General features: G+C 38.5%; 1 protein-coding gene, 1 long non-coding RNA gene and 1 pseudogene across 3 annotated transcripts in view; 1 reads left to right on the top strand and 2 right to left on the bottom strand.

Moving 5' to 3' along the window:
- LOC109823778 lies at positions 10-9,130 on the bottom strand. Of its 2 annotated transcripts, none has more exons than XR_002242465.1 (4): positions 8,429-9,130; positions 5,368-5,482; positions 4,660-4,769; positions 10-979 (listed from the first exon to the last, which is right to left on the bottom strand). It is a non-coding gene; the product is annotated as an uncharacterized LOC109823778 (long non-coding RNA). The 2 variants fall into 2 exon arrangements; XR_002242464.1 differs by having other exon boundaries at positions 3,659-4,769.
- On the top strand, positions 1,029-10,596 carry LOC109823777 (annotated as a pseudogene).
- Positions 11,435-17,911, bottom strand: part of LOC109823776 (cleft lip and palate transmembrane protein 1 homolog) — a 21,254-nt gene continuing 14,777 nt past the window's right edge. The window contains exons 8-12 of the mRNA XM_020390151.1: positions 14,010-14,103; positions 13,692-13,882; positions 12,949-13,168; positions 12,323-12,490; positions 11,435-11,937 (exon numbers count right to left, since the gene is read on the bottom strand). Of these exons, the coding sequence (XP_020245740.1) occupies positions 11,765-11,937; positions 12,323-12,490; positions 12,949-13,168; positions 13,692-13,882; positions 14,010-14,103 (846 nt within the window). The 3' untranslated portion in view covers positions 11,435-11,764. The remainder of the gene's footprint in view (positions 11,938-12,322; positions 12,491-12,948; positions 13,169-13,691; positions 13,883-14,009; positions 14,104-17,911) is intronic.

A 17,911-nucleotide genomic window follows, 5' to 3' on the forward strand; every position in this document is an offset into this window, starting at 1 on the left:
AAAAAAAAAAAAAAAAAAAAAAAAAAGAGGCGAAGCTAGCGTCTAATTCTGACTAACAATGAAAGATTAATCGCACGCTTTGATGTCTAATCGAAAATGGCGTGGATGCGAGTAGCACCTACTAGCAAGATATTTTCGCGTAAAGATGAAATGTTTACTAATAATTGGTCTGTTAAAAGAGAGATTAATGAAGCAAACACATTAATCGCGATTTCGCGCAGGCGAAAAAATGGCCAACATAATCATTGATCCAAGAAGCATGCCTATCTTTCCATCCAAATTTACATCAAATATTACTACTTTCTGTCGCTGAGTGGAAATGCATCACATCAAGAACTTAGTCCCATTACTTCACCATAGATTTGAGTTGATATCTACCATTATTGCTTTCAGGAGGAATACGTAACTAGCTCTTAACAGTCACATCATCATGATGCATCTGCGTCAGTTGCCACTCTAAGTATCACATCATAATCACTACATGGTAACTCTCAATATAATAACAGACGTGTATCTGCAAAACGATGAGAGAGAGAGAAATAAATGAAGAACATTTTTCTGTGGAATTCAATCTTCATCCCCACCTTGAATGTTTTCAATTGTAATGTGTACGCTGTTCGTGTGCAAGCACTTCCAAATTTTGGTAAAAATTTAGTATTGTTTCGTGCGCATGCTTGTGCTTGTACCGAGACTAAATGTTACATAAGTTCCTGTTTTGAGTGTGAGTTAAAATTCTCAACCTTCACCATAAATTCAGAGCTTTGTGCAGTCAAAGGCACCTTTAATATGATCCAGAGAAATCCAGGTTTATATCCAACGGATCGCGTATTTAAAGAGAATAAAGAAAATACCTTTGCCTGAATCCAGGATTCTGCGGTTTTGGTGCTGTAAAAGGAACTTTTTATCAGTTTCAAACCTCTGGAAAAATAAGTTCCAAGCTTTAGTCATCACCTCATTTCTCCGCAAGATGCTACCAGCACTGCAACAACAACAACAACAACAAAACAAGGGGTCTTCAACAAACCACAAAACCAAGAGGAAAAAAGTGGAGCATACCAGAAAACAAGAATTTCATGAGTTTCATCTCAACAACTAGAACAAAATCTTCTGTACTCTGCTTAGTATTACTTCCGTGGTGGAGAAAATGAGCACTTTTTGTTACTTTTTCATTGCCATATTTGTACGAGTTTCAATTAGAGTGTTAAGCGCACCTCAAGTCCCAGCTATGTTCATTGTTGACTCTTTGGTTGATAATGGCAACAACAATAACTCGATCGCTTCAGCAAAGGCTAACTTCCATCCTTATGGGATTGATATCTTTCAAGGACCAACTGGGAGATTTTGTAATGGGAAGGCTGTGGTAAATGCACCAAGTAAGTTCCTAATCATCAGACTTTAGACATAAAATAAGCTCAAAATTTTCAGTAATCCTAGTGTGATAACCATTATTTATGTGCCTTAAAGGAGATCTTTTGGGAATTCCATATCTTCCACCATATACAAGTACTTTCCTCAATGGAACAAGCATTGCTCGCTGGAGTTAACTATGCGTCAGCAGCTGGAGGTATCCTTGATGAATCTGGCCAACTTTTTGTCCCTCTATTCTCTTCACAAATACTCTAATCCCTCTGTTCTCTTAAATGAACACCCCCCCACATGGATGCTTTTCATTCGCTGGAGATGAAAATTCTAAAAATATGACCAGGACGTTGTGTCCTGTTCTCCCACATGGATGCTTTTCATTCAAAACGTTTGAGATTTTCCAATAGTTCGGAGGGGTTTAATTTAATCTTCAAGGTTTATGGAAGATTTGTTCTGACAAAATTACACTTCTCCTAACTTCTGCACTCTGAAACTTAATGTAGTATATCAGGGACAGGGTACAGTCCGGGACAACAAGTGCTCAACTATGAAAGTAACACGAACCAAATGTGGTCTACCATGCCAGAAGCAAACCTGAGCCGATCTATCTCTAAGTCCATCGTCATGCACTTTATTAGTAGCAATGACTGCATCAACCACTACCTGCAGCCATCTCTGTACCCTACAAGTTCCAACTACACCCCTCAGCAGTATGCCAATCACCTCCTCAATCACTACACAAGACAATTACTGGTGAAGGACAAACACAACTTTTAACCATGGGTCAATGGTGGACAGGCCCCTGTACTATAGCCCAAATTGCGAATAGACCCACGTAGCTATTGCTACAGATAAAACCCCTGTACTCCAATTGCGAATAAGACACCCTAGGTAAAAAAATTCTCTCTTTTACCCTCAGGAGGTCTATTTGTCAAAAAGCAATGTCCTCTTTCTCTGAGGGTAAAAGAGTCGGAGAAGTTCACTTAAGAGGGTCTATCCACAATTGGGCGTAAGCACAGGGGGTCTACCTACAATTAAACCTATAACATTGTGAATCCAAAACACTAGACAATTAATGGTAGAGAACAAACAGAATTTTTAAACATGAGTTAATTGCCTATTGTTCTATCAACCAATTGGCGAAGAAACAGGTGGAACATCTAGGGTTTGGGACAGACCCCCACACGCACACACAACCCACCACCCCCAGCCCCCGTTTTTTTTTTTTGCTTCTGCCTCAAGAGGTCTATTTGTAATCAAAGAAAATTCATTTTCTATTTATCTGAGGCTAAAAGAGTAAAAAAGAACTACAGGGTTGGGCGATAGTACAGAGGGTCTATCCTCAATCAACCCTTGAAACATTGTGAATCCAATACTGTATTAACTCCAGGTAATCCTAACGTTACAGGCTCTATACAACTTAGGACTGCGGACATTTTTCTTGACAGGAATTGGCCCCCTTGGGTTGCACCCCTAACCAGCTGGCAAGTTGTCAGGCTCCTCCTGATTGTTGTGTCGACAAGGTGAATCAGATGGTTGGTTCTTTCAACGCCAGACTCAAGAGTCCAAGTCCAGCAACTGAACAGAAACCACACAGAGGCCCTTTTTGTCTATGAAACAACTATGTTGCACTGGATGATATCATAAACAAACCTAGTAATTACGGTATGTTCAAAAGACACTAAAGGTTTTTGGGATTTAAGATATTGGTCCCCTGGATTATCAGTACTTTGAAATAGGTTTCCCAAAGTTGATATCTAAGAAATAATCCGCCAAGGATCTTTAAGTTAGAGCAAACAACTGCATGTTAATGTCTTATGTTAATATCTAACTTAGTAGGGTTATCTATCCCCACCAAGACCAACCCTACCTTAGTTAACTCTCCCTCCCTCTCTCCCCTTTCCTCCTCCCTCTCCAGCAAGAGTGGCAATGACAGCTAGCTAGCGGTGGCCGACGACGACAATAGCGGTCAGGACAAGTGGTTGACAATTTATGGCACATAGTAGCTGTAAACGTTTGGTGTCGCCTGAGCTCAACAGTGCCACACAGGAAGGGATAGTGTCAATAGTTGAAGGCACAACAGAAATAACAAACAACTGTTATCTTTTTATTTGATGTAGCTTAATGGGTTTGGAGGAGTTATTTATAAATGTCAACATTTTGGGACCTATTTCAAAATACCAATGATTTTTTGGGATCATCTAGTTCATGCTACTGATGACTGAACTTGACAGCACGATCATAGACCAAGAGTCTTGCGGGCTCGGGAGGAATCAAGGACAGATACAGTGCCTACCTTTCATTAACCTTGTAGCGACCACAACCAGCATGTTTTCTAAGACGCATTCCATCCAACAGAAGCTGTGAACTTGATCCTAGCCCAGCGAGCATTCACCAGACCTTCTGACTGTTATCCGATCAATATTCAGCAGATGACGCGGCTATAGGATGGTCTTTTTTCTCATAGTGCTAGAGTTTGCTCATCAAGCTGTGGACTATCAATTTCTAAAGACAAATATTGAAGGCATAAAAAAATGTAGTCGGTCAGTATGAACGATCTACCAATAACCACTTTAGTAAGGCTTAGAAAGTAGAAACAGACCAAATTTTTCCGAGGCTAGTGGGGAATCTGCATAGCTAGATAATTATGAGAAAATTCTAAGACCACCAACAAACAACCACCACCAAGCCTTTATCCCAAATGTTTCGGGTCGGCTACATGAATCATATTTTCCATTCTAAGACCACCAGTCAAAAAAAAACTTATTCAGACAGCAGAACTAAAACCTCCTAACAGAAATTTCTACAGACATATACTCAAAGGTAGTAACACCAGCATTATGTTCTTTTGCCAAGAAAATGGCACGTAAGACATAATCACTGATGATTACTGCACGATAAATTCTACATGACTCTTACATGGGCACGCAAATTTTAGGATTTTAATGTGTATAACATTTGGACACTATTGGATGCTCCAATATTTCAAGATGTATCCTCTTCCACTTCCATTTTTATGCTTTCATTTAAAGTATATCAACTGTTGAGCTCGTGAATTAATTCTTAAACAAACATTACGACACCATGAATCCAAAGGTTATTTTGATTCTGATTATTTATGCATGCTTGCATGTATTGCATAAAAATATAAATCATGAAACAAATATAAAGTTTCAACCTTCTGAAGGCCGCATGCTTAAAGCGGATTAAAAAAGTTGAAGTATCACAGCAGTGAATCTTTATTTATTCCATGAAAAGGCAATTCAACCTGTGGGGTTTTGGTGCAAGAAAAAAAACCTTTTAACTTCAAACCTCAGGGAAGATAGGTTTCAAACTTTTGTCCTCCATCTTATTTGTCCAAACTCCAACATGCAACCGATACTGCTGCATCAAAACGAAACACATAACTGCAAAAAGAAAAGAACCTTTAATAAACCACAAAGACCAGGAGTAAAACAGGGAAGAAAAGTATACCCAAATGCAATAATTTCATGTGTTCTTTGACTGCTAGCCATTTCACAAGAAAGCAACTTCTCTAGTCATCAAATATCCTGTCTATGGAAACTACACAGAAGTCCTTCCTGTCTACGGAAACAACCGTGCTGTACTTGGTGATATCCTAGACAGTCCTAGTACTTATGGTATGTTCTGAGAAATTACTGCACTACACACTAAAGCTTTTCAGGAGTCTAGATATTGGTCGCAGGTTGCCCAAATTATCAGTATTTTGAAATAAGTCTCCAAAGGTTGATATACATAAATAATTTCTAGCAGCAAGAGTTTAAGGCATAATGGAAAACAACAAACAACCATTAGCTTTATAGTTTAAAATACCAGATTTTAGTTAGAGGGGCCTATTTGTTGTAACTTAAAAGTTTTTGGAGGACTTATTTCTAAATATCAACAGTTGATGACCTATATCAAAATATTCATCTAGTAGATGTTATTGATGACTGAACTTGACAGGTTTCACAGTCATCTAAATATTCAAAATACTGTGCCTACCTTTCATTACTCCTTGTAGAGATCGCAACCAGCATGTTTTCTGGGACGCATTTCAGGCAACAGAAGCTGTGAACTTGATCCTAGCCCAGCGAACATCCACTGGACTGCCTTCTGACTGTTATCCAATCAATATTTAGCAGAGAGCTAAGCTATCGATGGTCTTGTTATCATAGTGCTAGAGTTTCCTAGAAGCTACCTTATATTTAGGATTAATTTACTTAAACTACCTTATATTTCCAATTTATACCTAAACCACCTACAAAGTTAACCTCTCTTCCAATTAACCACCTGAAATCCCGAAAGTACCCTCACTTGATCTCACATGTAAAGCACGTGACCTCTCTTGTAGATGCTCTGCAAGCTTCCCAATGTTCCCGTGTGAGATTAAGGAGGGCATTATTAGAATTTTAGAAAAATAAAGTGAGGTCAGGTTGTTGATTGGAAGAAAACTAACTTTGTAGGTGGTTTAGGTATAAATTAGAAATATAAGGTGGTTTATGTAAATTTACCCTAAATATAAGATTGTATCCACGGGAAAAAAATCGTGTTTCTAAATGCAAGTTCTAAAAAGGCGTAAGTAAATATGTAGATCAGTACGAACAATCTACCAGTAAACATTTTAGTGAGGTTAAGGATGCAAAACAAGTCACATTTTGTCCAAGGCAATAATGAAATTAGAGCTAAATATTTTACGCAAGCCATGTAGATAAACAACTGTGAGAAAATTCTAAGACTGGTGAAGACCCTTATTCAGACAGAAGAACTAAACCCCCCAACAGAAATTTATGACGCATCCTCAAAAGTAGTAGCATTAGTTGAGCAATATGAGACATGATTATTAATGATTGCAGGATGATAAGTTCAAAATAACACTATGCGGTTCAAATTTTTTGTAAATTCTTTAACTGCCATTTATACATGGAAATGTCGTATTATTCTTCAGATATGACATTAGCATCCTTTCTGTTCTATCTATATTTGATGATAGAGCTACTGAAAGTCTCAAGAAACTGGTGGCAGCAACATTAACAAATGGTTGTCAGCTAACTGCAGATTGACAAAACAATTTAAGTTATTTGCTGTAAGTGAAAGGATTCAGGAGACTTATATTTACAAGTCTTATAAGGGACCTAATTCAATACAAACATAATTTTGGGGACCAATATCATAGAACCCTATAAATTACTTGTTCACTCAAAATTGTTTGGGATATGAGGTTCAGAGGGAAGAGAATGTTTAATCAAATTGCTTTAATTTCTATATTTTGGGACATCAGAGTTTGAGGAACAAACAGTTAAAACTCTTATCTCCGTCACATACCTAGAGTAAGTCATGAAACCTTAACTGCTAAATCAGTCTTGAATGAGCTATCATTTAACAAAAAGAAACATAATGAATAATATTTGTACTCTCCTCACTCACTTCAACTTAGTTAATTTTTCATGTTACAAAACAAACCAACAAATATTGAATTAGAACTTTCCTTAATTTTCATAGTAGGTGTGAAGAAATTAAGAATTTTTACTGCTTTGTTTATCTCCAAATTCACAAACCAAACACAACAAATGACCAATTTAAGTTTAACATCTCCACTTTCCTTTTGACTCTAAATTAGCACTAATAGAGTGATGTAAAAGAGTAATCCAAGTAGATGAAATTTCTTCTCATAATCATCATCTCTTTGATCAGTCTTTAGTGTGATAAGAGATTGATTGTGACAAAATAGGTGGATCTAGTCTTAATTTTGACTAAGAAATTGAAGATTATTCATATTAATTAGATGTCTAATAAAAAATACTGACTAGCAAGATTGTCTTCAGTGTGAAATATTATTTCTATTTCACTAATGAAAGAAAATCATTAATTCACAGTTTCTTGAAACATATTAATAGATGAAAAAAATGTCCAACAGTATCTAATTTTGACAACAAAAAAAAGGTGGAACTAGCTTCTAACTTTGACTAAGAAATTGAAGATTAATCATATTGATTAGATGCTTAATAAAAATAGCAGCTAGCAAGATTTTCCTGAGTGAAAAATAAAATATTATTTCTGTTTATTAAAGAAAATTTAATGAAAGGAAATCATTAACTCATAGTTTCTTGTAACATATTCATAGGTGAAAAAAATGGCTAACAGAATCAATGATCCAAGAAGCATGCCTAAACTTTTCCATCCAAATTAAAATCAATATTGCTTTCTATACTGAGTGGGAATGCATCTTATCAAGAATTTAGTTTTATTTTCAACAAAAATTGGGTTGATATTTACTTCCATTGCTTTAAGAAATATAACTTGCTCTTAACATCTACATAACTTGCTCTTAACATCTACATCATCATGATGCATATCAGCTACCGCACCAAGCATGACATCATCATGATGCATGTCAGTTACCACACCAAGTATGACATTGTAAGCATGAGTTCATGATATGTGTGCGCGTGCGCGGGCTGGTAGGAGGGCATGAGCGCGTGCATGCTTGCGTGTGTGCGTGTCTGTGTGTGTATTCGTGTGTGTGGGTGTGTGTGCAGGTGTGGGTGTGTGTCCGTGGGTGTGAGTGTGTGCGTGGGTGTGCACGTGCATGGGTGTGGGTGTGCGTGCCCATGCGTAATTGGAACATATATATCTTAAACAAGGCCAGCAAATCAATGATGGGTGAATAAATTAAGTATATATCCTTTTCTACTAAATTCAGTCTTCCTTCCTACATGTTGAGTGAAATTGTTTATAATTTTTGTATGTATGTTGTTTGTGTGAGTAATTTTCTTTTCATGTGTATTTTTGTGTGTATATATGTGTTTGTGTATAGGCATCTGTCGTGCTAAACCAAAATTATTAGTGTAAGTTTCTGTTAAAGTTATAACCATCAACACTCACCACAACTTCAAAGTTTTGTTACAACAAATGGAACCTTTAACATAATAAGAAAAGTTACCCACGTTAAAATCTACAGGCCATGTGTTTAAAGAGGATTAAAATAAATATCATTGCGTGGATCAGGATTTCTGTCCACAAAAAGGACTTTCATCCTGTGGGGTTTTGGTGCAAAGAAACAAACCTTTAACAGTTTCAACCATCAGGAAAATATAGGTTTCGAAGTTTTGTCATCATCTCATTTCTCCAAACTGCAACATGCAATCAGCACTGCTGCATTAAAATGAAACGGATAACTGCAAAAAAGAACAAGAATCTTTTAAAAAAACCACCAAAACAGGAGCAAAACAGGGTTAAAGTATACCAAAATGCAAGAATTTCATATGTTCTTCAGCTGCTAGCCGTTTCATAAGAAAGTGACTTCTCTAACCATCAAATCTCTAACAGTCAATATATTATGAAAAACTAGAACAATAATATCTTGTACTCTGCTTCATATTCAGCTTCTCGAGAAGGAGAAAATGAGCATGATTAGTTGTTTCTTTGTTGCTAATTTTGTACTAGTACAATGTTCAATTAGGGTGCTCAGTGCACCTCAAGTCCCAGCTATGTTTGTGTTTGGTGATTCTTTGGTTGATAATGGCAACAACAATTACTTGAGCTCTATAGCAAAGGCAAATTAGTATCCTTATGGGATTGATTTCTTTCAAGGACCAACTGGGAGATTTTGTAATGGAAAGACTGTGATAGATATGTAAGTTCCTGATCATCAAACTTTGGGCATGAAGTAGGCTTGAATTCGATGAACATGAACAATTTTTTTATGCTAACAAAAAATTAACATTCAGTGGCAACAATCCTAATGGGAAATATGGTTTATGTTGCTTCTCAGGTGATCTCCTGGGGCTTCCGTATCTTCCACCATATACAAGTCCTTTCCTCAATGGAACAGCATTGCTTGCTGGAGTGAACTATGCTTCAGCAGCTGGAGGCATCCTTGATGAATCTGGCCAATTCCTGGTACTAACGTTTCCTCCCTCTATTCTCTTGATTGTGATAGTATTCCCTTCCTCTCTTCTTTCTTTTCTCTGAACAATGAAAAGGATTGTCAGCTGTTGCTTAAGGATGTAGGCCTTGCTTTGAAACTCATTAGATTTGTGTTTGTGACTGTTAATTATATGTGCTTCAAATCTGATATATGTTTGTGCTTTTCATAAATATTCTCTCTTTAAACTCATCTACTCTAAAAAGTTATTTCTAACATCAGGCGCAGAGATATAGCCTGAGGCAACAAGTGCTTAATTTCCAAGACAACCTGAACCAACTGAGATCCCTGATGTCAGCAAAGAACGTGACCCAATATCTCGCTAGGTCCATTGCCATGTTCGTTATTGGAAGCAATGACTACATCAATAACTACTTGCTGCCACCTCTGTACCTTACCAGATTCAACTACAACCCTCAGCAATATGCCAACCTCCTCCTTAACCACTACACTAGACAATTACTGGTAAAGAATAAACAAAACTTGTAAACATTGTGAACCTAATATGTTCTTTAACTCTTGGTATTCCTATTGTTCAGGCACTATACAGCTTAGGACTTCCGGAATTTTTCTTGACTGGAATTGGCCCCTTGGGCTGCATCCCTAACCAGCAAGCAATGGGTCTAGCTCCTCCTTATCGTTGTATTGACCAAGTGAATCAGATGCTTGGTCCGTTCAACGTCGGCCTCAAAACCCTAGTCCAGCAACTAAATAAATATCACACGGGAGCGATCTTTGCCTATGGAAACACCTATGGTGCCCTTGACGAAATCATAAATAACCCCAAAACTTTTGGTATATGTTTAAGACCCACTGTACAACATACTAAAGTTTCTTCATAAGACTATCGAATAGACACTACTGATGACGGAAATTGACAGGTTTTACGGTCATCGACCAAGGATGTTGTGGGCTGGGGAGGAACCGGGGACAGATAACATGCTTACCTTTTGCCATTCCTTGTAGAGATCGCAACCAGCATGTTTCTGGGACGCATTCCATTCAACACAAGCTGTGAATTTGATCCTAGCCCAGCGAGCATTCACTGGAACGCCTTCCGACTGTTATCCATTCAATATTCAGCAGATGGCTCAACTATAGGATGGTCTTTTTTACTCATAGAACTAGAATATATTGATTTGCGAAGTTATATGCTGATTTGTGAAGTTATAGACTATCTGTTTCTAAAGAACTTTGACGGAAATAAATAAATATGTAGATCTGTTTGGTATTCTACAATTCTGCCACTTTTTAGAAACAAATAAAACCTTCTCCAAGTCAGTAATGAAATTAGAGGTAATGGTTCAGAGAAATCCATATAGCTAAACAACTACGGAAAAATTCTAAGACTAGCAGTTGAAAAACTGAATCTGAGAGCAAGTAAACCTCACAACGGAAATTTCTAAACATGTATCCTCAAAGGTAAACACTATTATTATGTCCTTTTGCCAAAATAATGCAATGCGAACATAATTACATATGATTATGATATGATAAACTCTAAATAACTCTATGCAGTTCACTTTTGGTAAACTTTTTAATTGCCAGTTATACACGGAAATGTCGTATGGTTTTCTTCAGATATGATGATGATAAATTTATAATAATAAAAAAAGTTCTGCACAGTTACACTTTACATACCATGGCCCCTCTGAGCATTAGCATCCTTTGTGCCCTCTCTGTCATTGATCATAAGTAAGCAAGATACGAGCTGCTTGAGGTCTCAAAGGAACTAGTGATGCTAGCAGTTCTGAAGGTCGCTGATCGTTGCCGGAGGTGGCCAAGTGTTGGCTAGTAGCAAAAGATGAGGGGACGACAGAGACATAACGAAAATAGCAAATGGTCATTAGCAAATTGGAGGTCAAAACAAGGATTTAAGTTCTTCGGTGGAAGATTTATTCTATAAATCCATCTTCTGAAGGAACTAATTCAAACATAATTAAGGGACCAATATCATAAAAAACCTATCAAAGGCAAACAGAATTCAACATACACACCACTTTTACATAATGAAGAAAAGAATATAACAGTAGTTGATGCGTTGCACTCAAAAGCAATATTCAAAATTTGATCTATTTACAATCTAGCTAAGTAAACAAAATACCTGGAAATATCTCCAAACATTACAAACAAAATACCTGGAGATATCTTGAAACATTGCACACCACTTTTAACTTTATGAGGAATAGAATATAATAGTTGATGTGTTACACTAAAAGCAATATTCAAAATTTGATCTAATTACAATCCCGCTGAGAAATCAGCAAAATACCTAGAAATATATAAGAACATTGCATGAATTTATAGAAGACAACACTACAGGATGGTTAGTAGAGTTTATCCTGATAATTTGTATCCACTTCTTTCAGTAAAAAAAAATGCGTCTGCAATTAAATTTTCAACAGGGTTGGATTGACAATAACGCAATGCTTCTCTATACCGATCCATCTCAAAAGTATGCAACTGCCTGAATGATCAATTGGTTTTCTTGTCACCTTCGGTACTCTCGTCGCCGTTCTGAACGGCATCTGAGCTGGAGGTGATCACGCTCTGGTCCTCATCTTCCCCTCCAAAACCAAACTCATTGACACGCTTATTATCAACTGGATATACCCACCTCTGATATAGATATATCAAGAAAATAACATCTGCAGAACCCAAAAAGAAAGAAAAAAATTCAAAATAAACTTTGATTTAACTGACAAAAGTTTCTTTCACATCTTCCAACTTAAAATAATGGAGTGGAGCTACTATTCATTGATCTCTGTCCAGTGGGGAGTTGGTACATCAAGAGCTTTATATCCTTGAATCGATGTGCACAAGGGTTTAGGGATTAGTACACTAAGCAAGAGTTATTCTCTCCTTGGTATCAACTACCCGGTGCACATGGACCATTTAATAGCTTTTTCGTGAGTTGCTACAAAAGCTTAGATGGTAAGATTATACAATAACCATAAACAAGTTGGAAAGTTTAGTCGAAATGGTTTTGAGGCTATGGAAAGTAAAAAGGAAAAAAGAAAAAGAAAAACCCACCATCACGAAAAACTGAAAGACGATGTAGAATTGGCATCTTGATGACAAATGCAAAGAGATCGTCAATGATTGTGTTCAGAAATTTGTAGGTCATCTGTCTCCATGGCAGATGTGCAACTGACTTCAGCTTGTAGTTTATAAATAGCTGGGGGCACATCATGATAAAACCTGGAAATCATACAAGCATAAGCAGAATTAGTAAATTTAGAATAGTGTTGGATTAACAGTACTCTTCCAAACAATATTTATCGGGAGGTTAGTATGTTGGTCAATATTATGCGACTTTCAATATAATTAATAGTAAAATGCTGACAAACCCTGGATATTATCAGCATGTGACCTTCTCCAAGTTGAATATTCAAAGGTGAAAGACCCCCAAACTTTTTTAAAGCTTACAGCAGTCCCCTTTTACACCATGTTATAGGTGTGGGTCTGTGGCTGTTTTTTAAAATAATATTGCAGACCAGTAGAATGGCGGTCAGACCCTATCATGGATCTTGTTATGCTACCAAATAATGGAAAATCATATAAACACAAGTATTCCAACAATGAGAATGTCCCCTAGGGCATTTACAATAAATTTAAGCAAGGATCCAGTTCTTATCAAAATGCAAAAGAGGACTTACCAAACATGTATACGCAGCTTGTGAGAGATGAAAGTATCCAAGAATACCAGCTTTTGTGCCTTTCATACATGAGCGAATAGACAGAAGAGCAAGCAACAAGAAGCAAAAGAACATAAGATAGATATTTCATGGCAAGATCATCGTACTCCTTGGTTTTGTTCTTTGCATATGAATCATGATCTCGAAATCTCAACATCGGTATTCTTCCGCTTCTATCAATCTGATAAGATTAACAAAACATCAGAGGGGATGACCAAAGAATTTGTACATGCTTAAAACTTTTTTACCGTCATCAAACATGTAGATTAAACAGTAGAATAGAAGAAACTTGAACACTTATTGATGAAAAATAAAAATCAAAGTAAATAAATAAAATCTCCAATAAGGATAAAGTTCAGATGTTTCTATGCATACCATTGTTAGGAAACTAAATCCTAAAAAATAAGGAATTGAAAAAGAAAAATCAAATTTCAGTGGCAGTTGTGAGCAGAAACTTAAACACAAGCTTGGCCTCTTTCATCAGAAATATAAGCACCTAATGCAGATTTTATACAACATAACTAAAACCATAACTGCGGCAAACACATTTAGATGTACCTCAGACAAATTTTCTTACTTTGAATGTTCTAGGTACCAGCAAGAAATAATTTTATAACTCTAGGTGTTACTTATGATTAAGTTGAATCGCCTAGGATCAATATCTTGCCAAGATCTAGAAAAGAAAACAGCTAGTTATAGCATACCTCAATATGCATGGCTTTGCCAATTTTCCAAAACTCTATACAGCAACCAACCCCTGAACTGGCAAGGATCATCCAAGATGTATCATTGTCAAGGAGGTATAAGAAAACGATTAGCTGACTAATAAAGCTCACGACAACTGATTTTGCTGATAATCCTTCCATTGACTTGTTTTTATTCCAAAATTGGATATCTGCAAGAACCAAGACAAATAACAGTCATTCAGCCTACCATAAGAAGTCACATATAACACTAATGAGAAAACAAAGCTGAGTCTATAGACTACATATGAAGTCACATATAACAGTCATTCAGCCTACCATTCTTGAATGCTAAGAAATCAAATAGAGAGTGTAGCAGAGATACGGCCATGGTTACTACCAGGAGGTATGGATTTCCCTCCAAGAAAACCCTCTGCAAAAAGTGGAGTGAATCAAAACCTCATTAGCTTTGAGTGCTTAAAATCAAGTTTGAACATATTCATGTATAAAGATAGTCTAATAGAAAGAAAAAAGAAAAGGGTAAAATGACAACAAAGAATGTTCCAAAATTAGGGAATAACTATGACCAAATACAGAAGTAAATAGGCCAAGGCTATAGTGCATGTTGTAAAATCAGGGTATTTGAAAGAAATGCAGTATACTGTCATCTGCAAGTTCATGCATGCTAGCTTACGTTGGGTTGACCAAAAGACCAAAGAGGCGTGTTATGGGAAAACATATTTCCTATAAGACTTTCCCCTTTTTTTCTTTTTTTTCTTTTTCTTTTTTTTTTGGGGGAGGGGGGGTGGGGGGGGGGGGTAGTTCTCACCTTGAAACCAATACGAAGTGTGATGCGGCACCCTCTCTTTTGGAACCCATCATTTAAGAACCCCATTTGGGATGGGCGGATGCTACTGGAGATGGTTTCATCTCCCCTATTTTCTTTTCTATTTAGTTTCTAAGGAACCAACCAAATAGGCCCTTCATCAAGCAACCAGGCATCTGGTCAGGTACGGCAAACTTTTGTATATATGACTATTTAAGTATTTATGGTCAGTGCTTTCTGGAAGACCTGAAACTCACATGACCAGAGAATAAATTTCAACAAGCATGGTTATCAGTGGCGGATCCAGAAAATTGTTGTTGGAGGCAGACAGGTATCTATTTATAAGGTAATGGGTTCGGGTTTTGTGTTATTTTTGGGTTTGGGTTTTGAACATTTGCGTTTCTAGTGGAGTAGTATCGACCTTTAAATATTTGGGCCCATATGACTTTATTATTGAAATTTTAAATGGGCTCTACTAGTTTGTTTAATGCTTTTAGACTGATTGGGTGCAATTTTTAAAAATTTTGGGGAGCAGATTGTAGAAGTTACTGGGGTTTATAAGATAATAACAAAATACTAGGGGTGCAACTGCACCTCCAGAGGGTGCATACATCCACCCCACTGTTGGTTATCATTGTCATCAAAGCCCTCACCCGTGAAAGACCAAATTGGAATTAATTGTCGATTAGCACTTAAAAATCAAGAAAGCTTCACAAAAGATCATCAACATAACATAAACACTCATGGACGGAAGCAAATTCTTAATCTGGGCACAAACAAGAGTAGGCTTCCCCCCCCAAAAAAAGAACAAAACTTATTGCCTTGTTGCCAATCAGGACACTTCGACGTGCAGTTTAAGATCATGCAACCAAGGAGCCCATAAATATAATATACTTGCAAAGGATGAAGACAAAAAGAAATGATTAAGGTAACACATATTGTTATAGCCGTTTTAGTGCTAAAAAATAATCTCCAATTAATAGCAGACAAGTGTCCCACATTATGCGTAATCGAGCCAACTCTTCACTTCAAGATAATCTAAGACCCAGCTCGGACGACTCGACACACCGGCATCTCGCAAGGGAGACTCGAAAGGCGTTACATGTCGACCCCTGGCTACGCCAACTTCTTGACCAACCTACTCGACTGACCATCTCGCAAGGGCGACTCAAAAAGCAGTACTTCTCGACCTTCTACTGGACAAGTAGAAATGCGACGACTATCTCAAGACTCGAGCTCCCTCCCGCGCACTGACAGCCAATCACCTTGTAATAAATGTCAATAAATGCATCATTAGCGCCATCATTTCTCTGTCCTCAATAGTCTTTATGACACATCGGACCATGTTAGCAGCACACACACCCAGTCACTTCACATTAAATATGGAAGTGACCTCCCCTCCACTCATCGGCCGACACCTGTAAAACAAATGCTGACTTGACCGTCAGCCCATACTCGATCGAATGTACCATCCTACCCCCTACTACCATTATAAATAGAGGTACTATTTTTAACAATAAGGTAAGATCTTGATTTATACCCACTGTGCTTAAGAACTTTCGCGGTTCAATTACCTCTCCACTCAAGCAAATTACTGACTTTATCGTCGGAGGAACAACAGGAGAACTCAACTCCGTCCTCTTACGATTTTCTACTTGTGCAGAGAAGAACAGCACACCTCAGAACCGGATATTCGGAGGGTTAGAGGACCTCTGTCAACCAGACCACTTCTCTCATTGACTGTTTGATATTAGTCATCAACAGTTTGGCACCTACCGTGAGGCTTTCTTTCTTCTCTGAAAAATCATGTCTAATTCTAAGCATAGGCCTGATCAGTCCTTCCCAGGAGCATCGCATTCGGTCTATGTCACTCAAGCCCAGCTTGAAAAGTCCACCCAGCAGATCACTCAAGCCTTCCAGCAGTAGCTTGCAGCTTTCATTATCAAACTCCTCTATCAGAATCCTCCTCCACCCACTTACTCCGTTGCTCCTCCACCATCAGGGGACCAACCTTCAGCAACTCATCCTCCACCAGGAAACCAGCCTAAAGCTCCTCCGCCTTTGCGTGATGCTCATGCCGGTCAACAGAGTAGCCTAGTCAAGCACGCATCTCCTTCTCGCCAGCCGACTAGCCGAGCGGATCCTCGTCAACCTTACTCTTAATACATAGAATTAATACATAGAACTAATAAGAGTCCCAACCCTAGTCGTGATGGCACGAAAAACGCTACCATAGGAGCTCAGCAAGCTCCTCAGCGTTATAATGCCGCTCCAGGCCTCTCAGCTATCTACATAGCCTCCGGCTATGATCGGACTTACTGATCAGTCGCCGAAGCCATTAGGGGGACACTTCTCTCACTAGTGACATCATGAATGTTCCCAGTGAGAAATTCAAGATGCCTCAAGTGGAGAAATACAAGGGCGAGGGAGACCTTACGGAGCATGTCCAGAATTACTATGATATGATGAGCATGTTGCAGGCGCCCGTAGCCATTATCTGCAGGTGCTTTCCCATCACCTTGTCGGGAAGTGCCAAGTTCTAGTGGAATGTCCTGAAAAAGAAGTCCATCGGCAGCTTCAAGCAACTCAACCAGAAGTTTGTGTACCACTTCTTGGCCAACACCAAATAAAAGTTGCATGCTCATGTGTTGATACAGATGGGACAGGAGCCTGGAGAGAGCCTCCGAAACTATTTCAAGAGTTCCAAGCGAAGCAGTTAGAGGTTGACAACTAAGAAAGGCGTAGTCGCCATGTCGGTCATTGTGACCGACCTATCGAACAATGAGCTGGCCAACTCACTTGCCAAGAAACGATGCTCCGCATACGAGCAGTTGATGGTCAAGGTTCATAGGTATATGGACATGAAGGATGCCTGAACCTACAAGAATGCGGCTAAGGCAACAAAAACAACAACGATGACGGCAACAGCAGTGACATCGGCGACACCAGTGGTAGCAGCAGTTGTAGCTTTAGCGACTCCTGTAGCACCAACCACGTCAATGGTCGTCGTAACAGCTCAGGTGGCCGAACTAGTACGGGAGATGGCTAGGGATCCCCTTCCCAGACAAGAGTCGGCAAACCATCCCCTCAGAGCCGGCTACAGCCCAAATCGGTCCGACAGGAGGGATCGAAAGAGGGAGCCGCCGTCTAAGCCAGACCTCACGACCCTTAACACCTCTCTTACTGATGCCCTCTATATGGTTCAACTGGAGGGATATCTCAATTCTGCCCCTCGAATAAAATCAAATCCTCGCAATCGAGACGTTCAGCAATACTACTGATACCACAGAGAGCATGGCCATCTCACCAATAATTGTCGAATCCTTCAGAAGGATATCGAGGACTTAATACAGAGAGGTTATCTCAGGAAGCTGGTCTCCCCGAGAGACAGGTGGGAAGCCGCCCCAACAAAAGC

Source organism: Asparagus officinalis, chromosome 9 (genome assembly GCF_001876935.1).
Source record: "Asparagus officinalis chromosome 9, Aspof.V1, whole genome shotgun sequence".
NCBI classification, from domain to species: Eukaryota; Viridiplantae; Streptophyta; class Magnoliopsida; order Asparagales; family Asparagaceae; genus Asparagus; species Asparagus officinalis.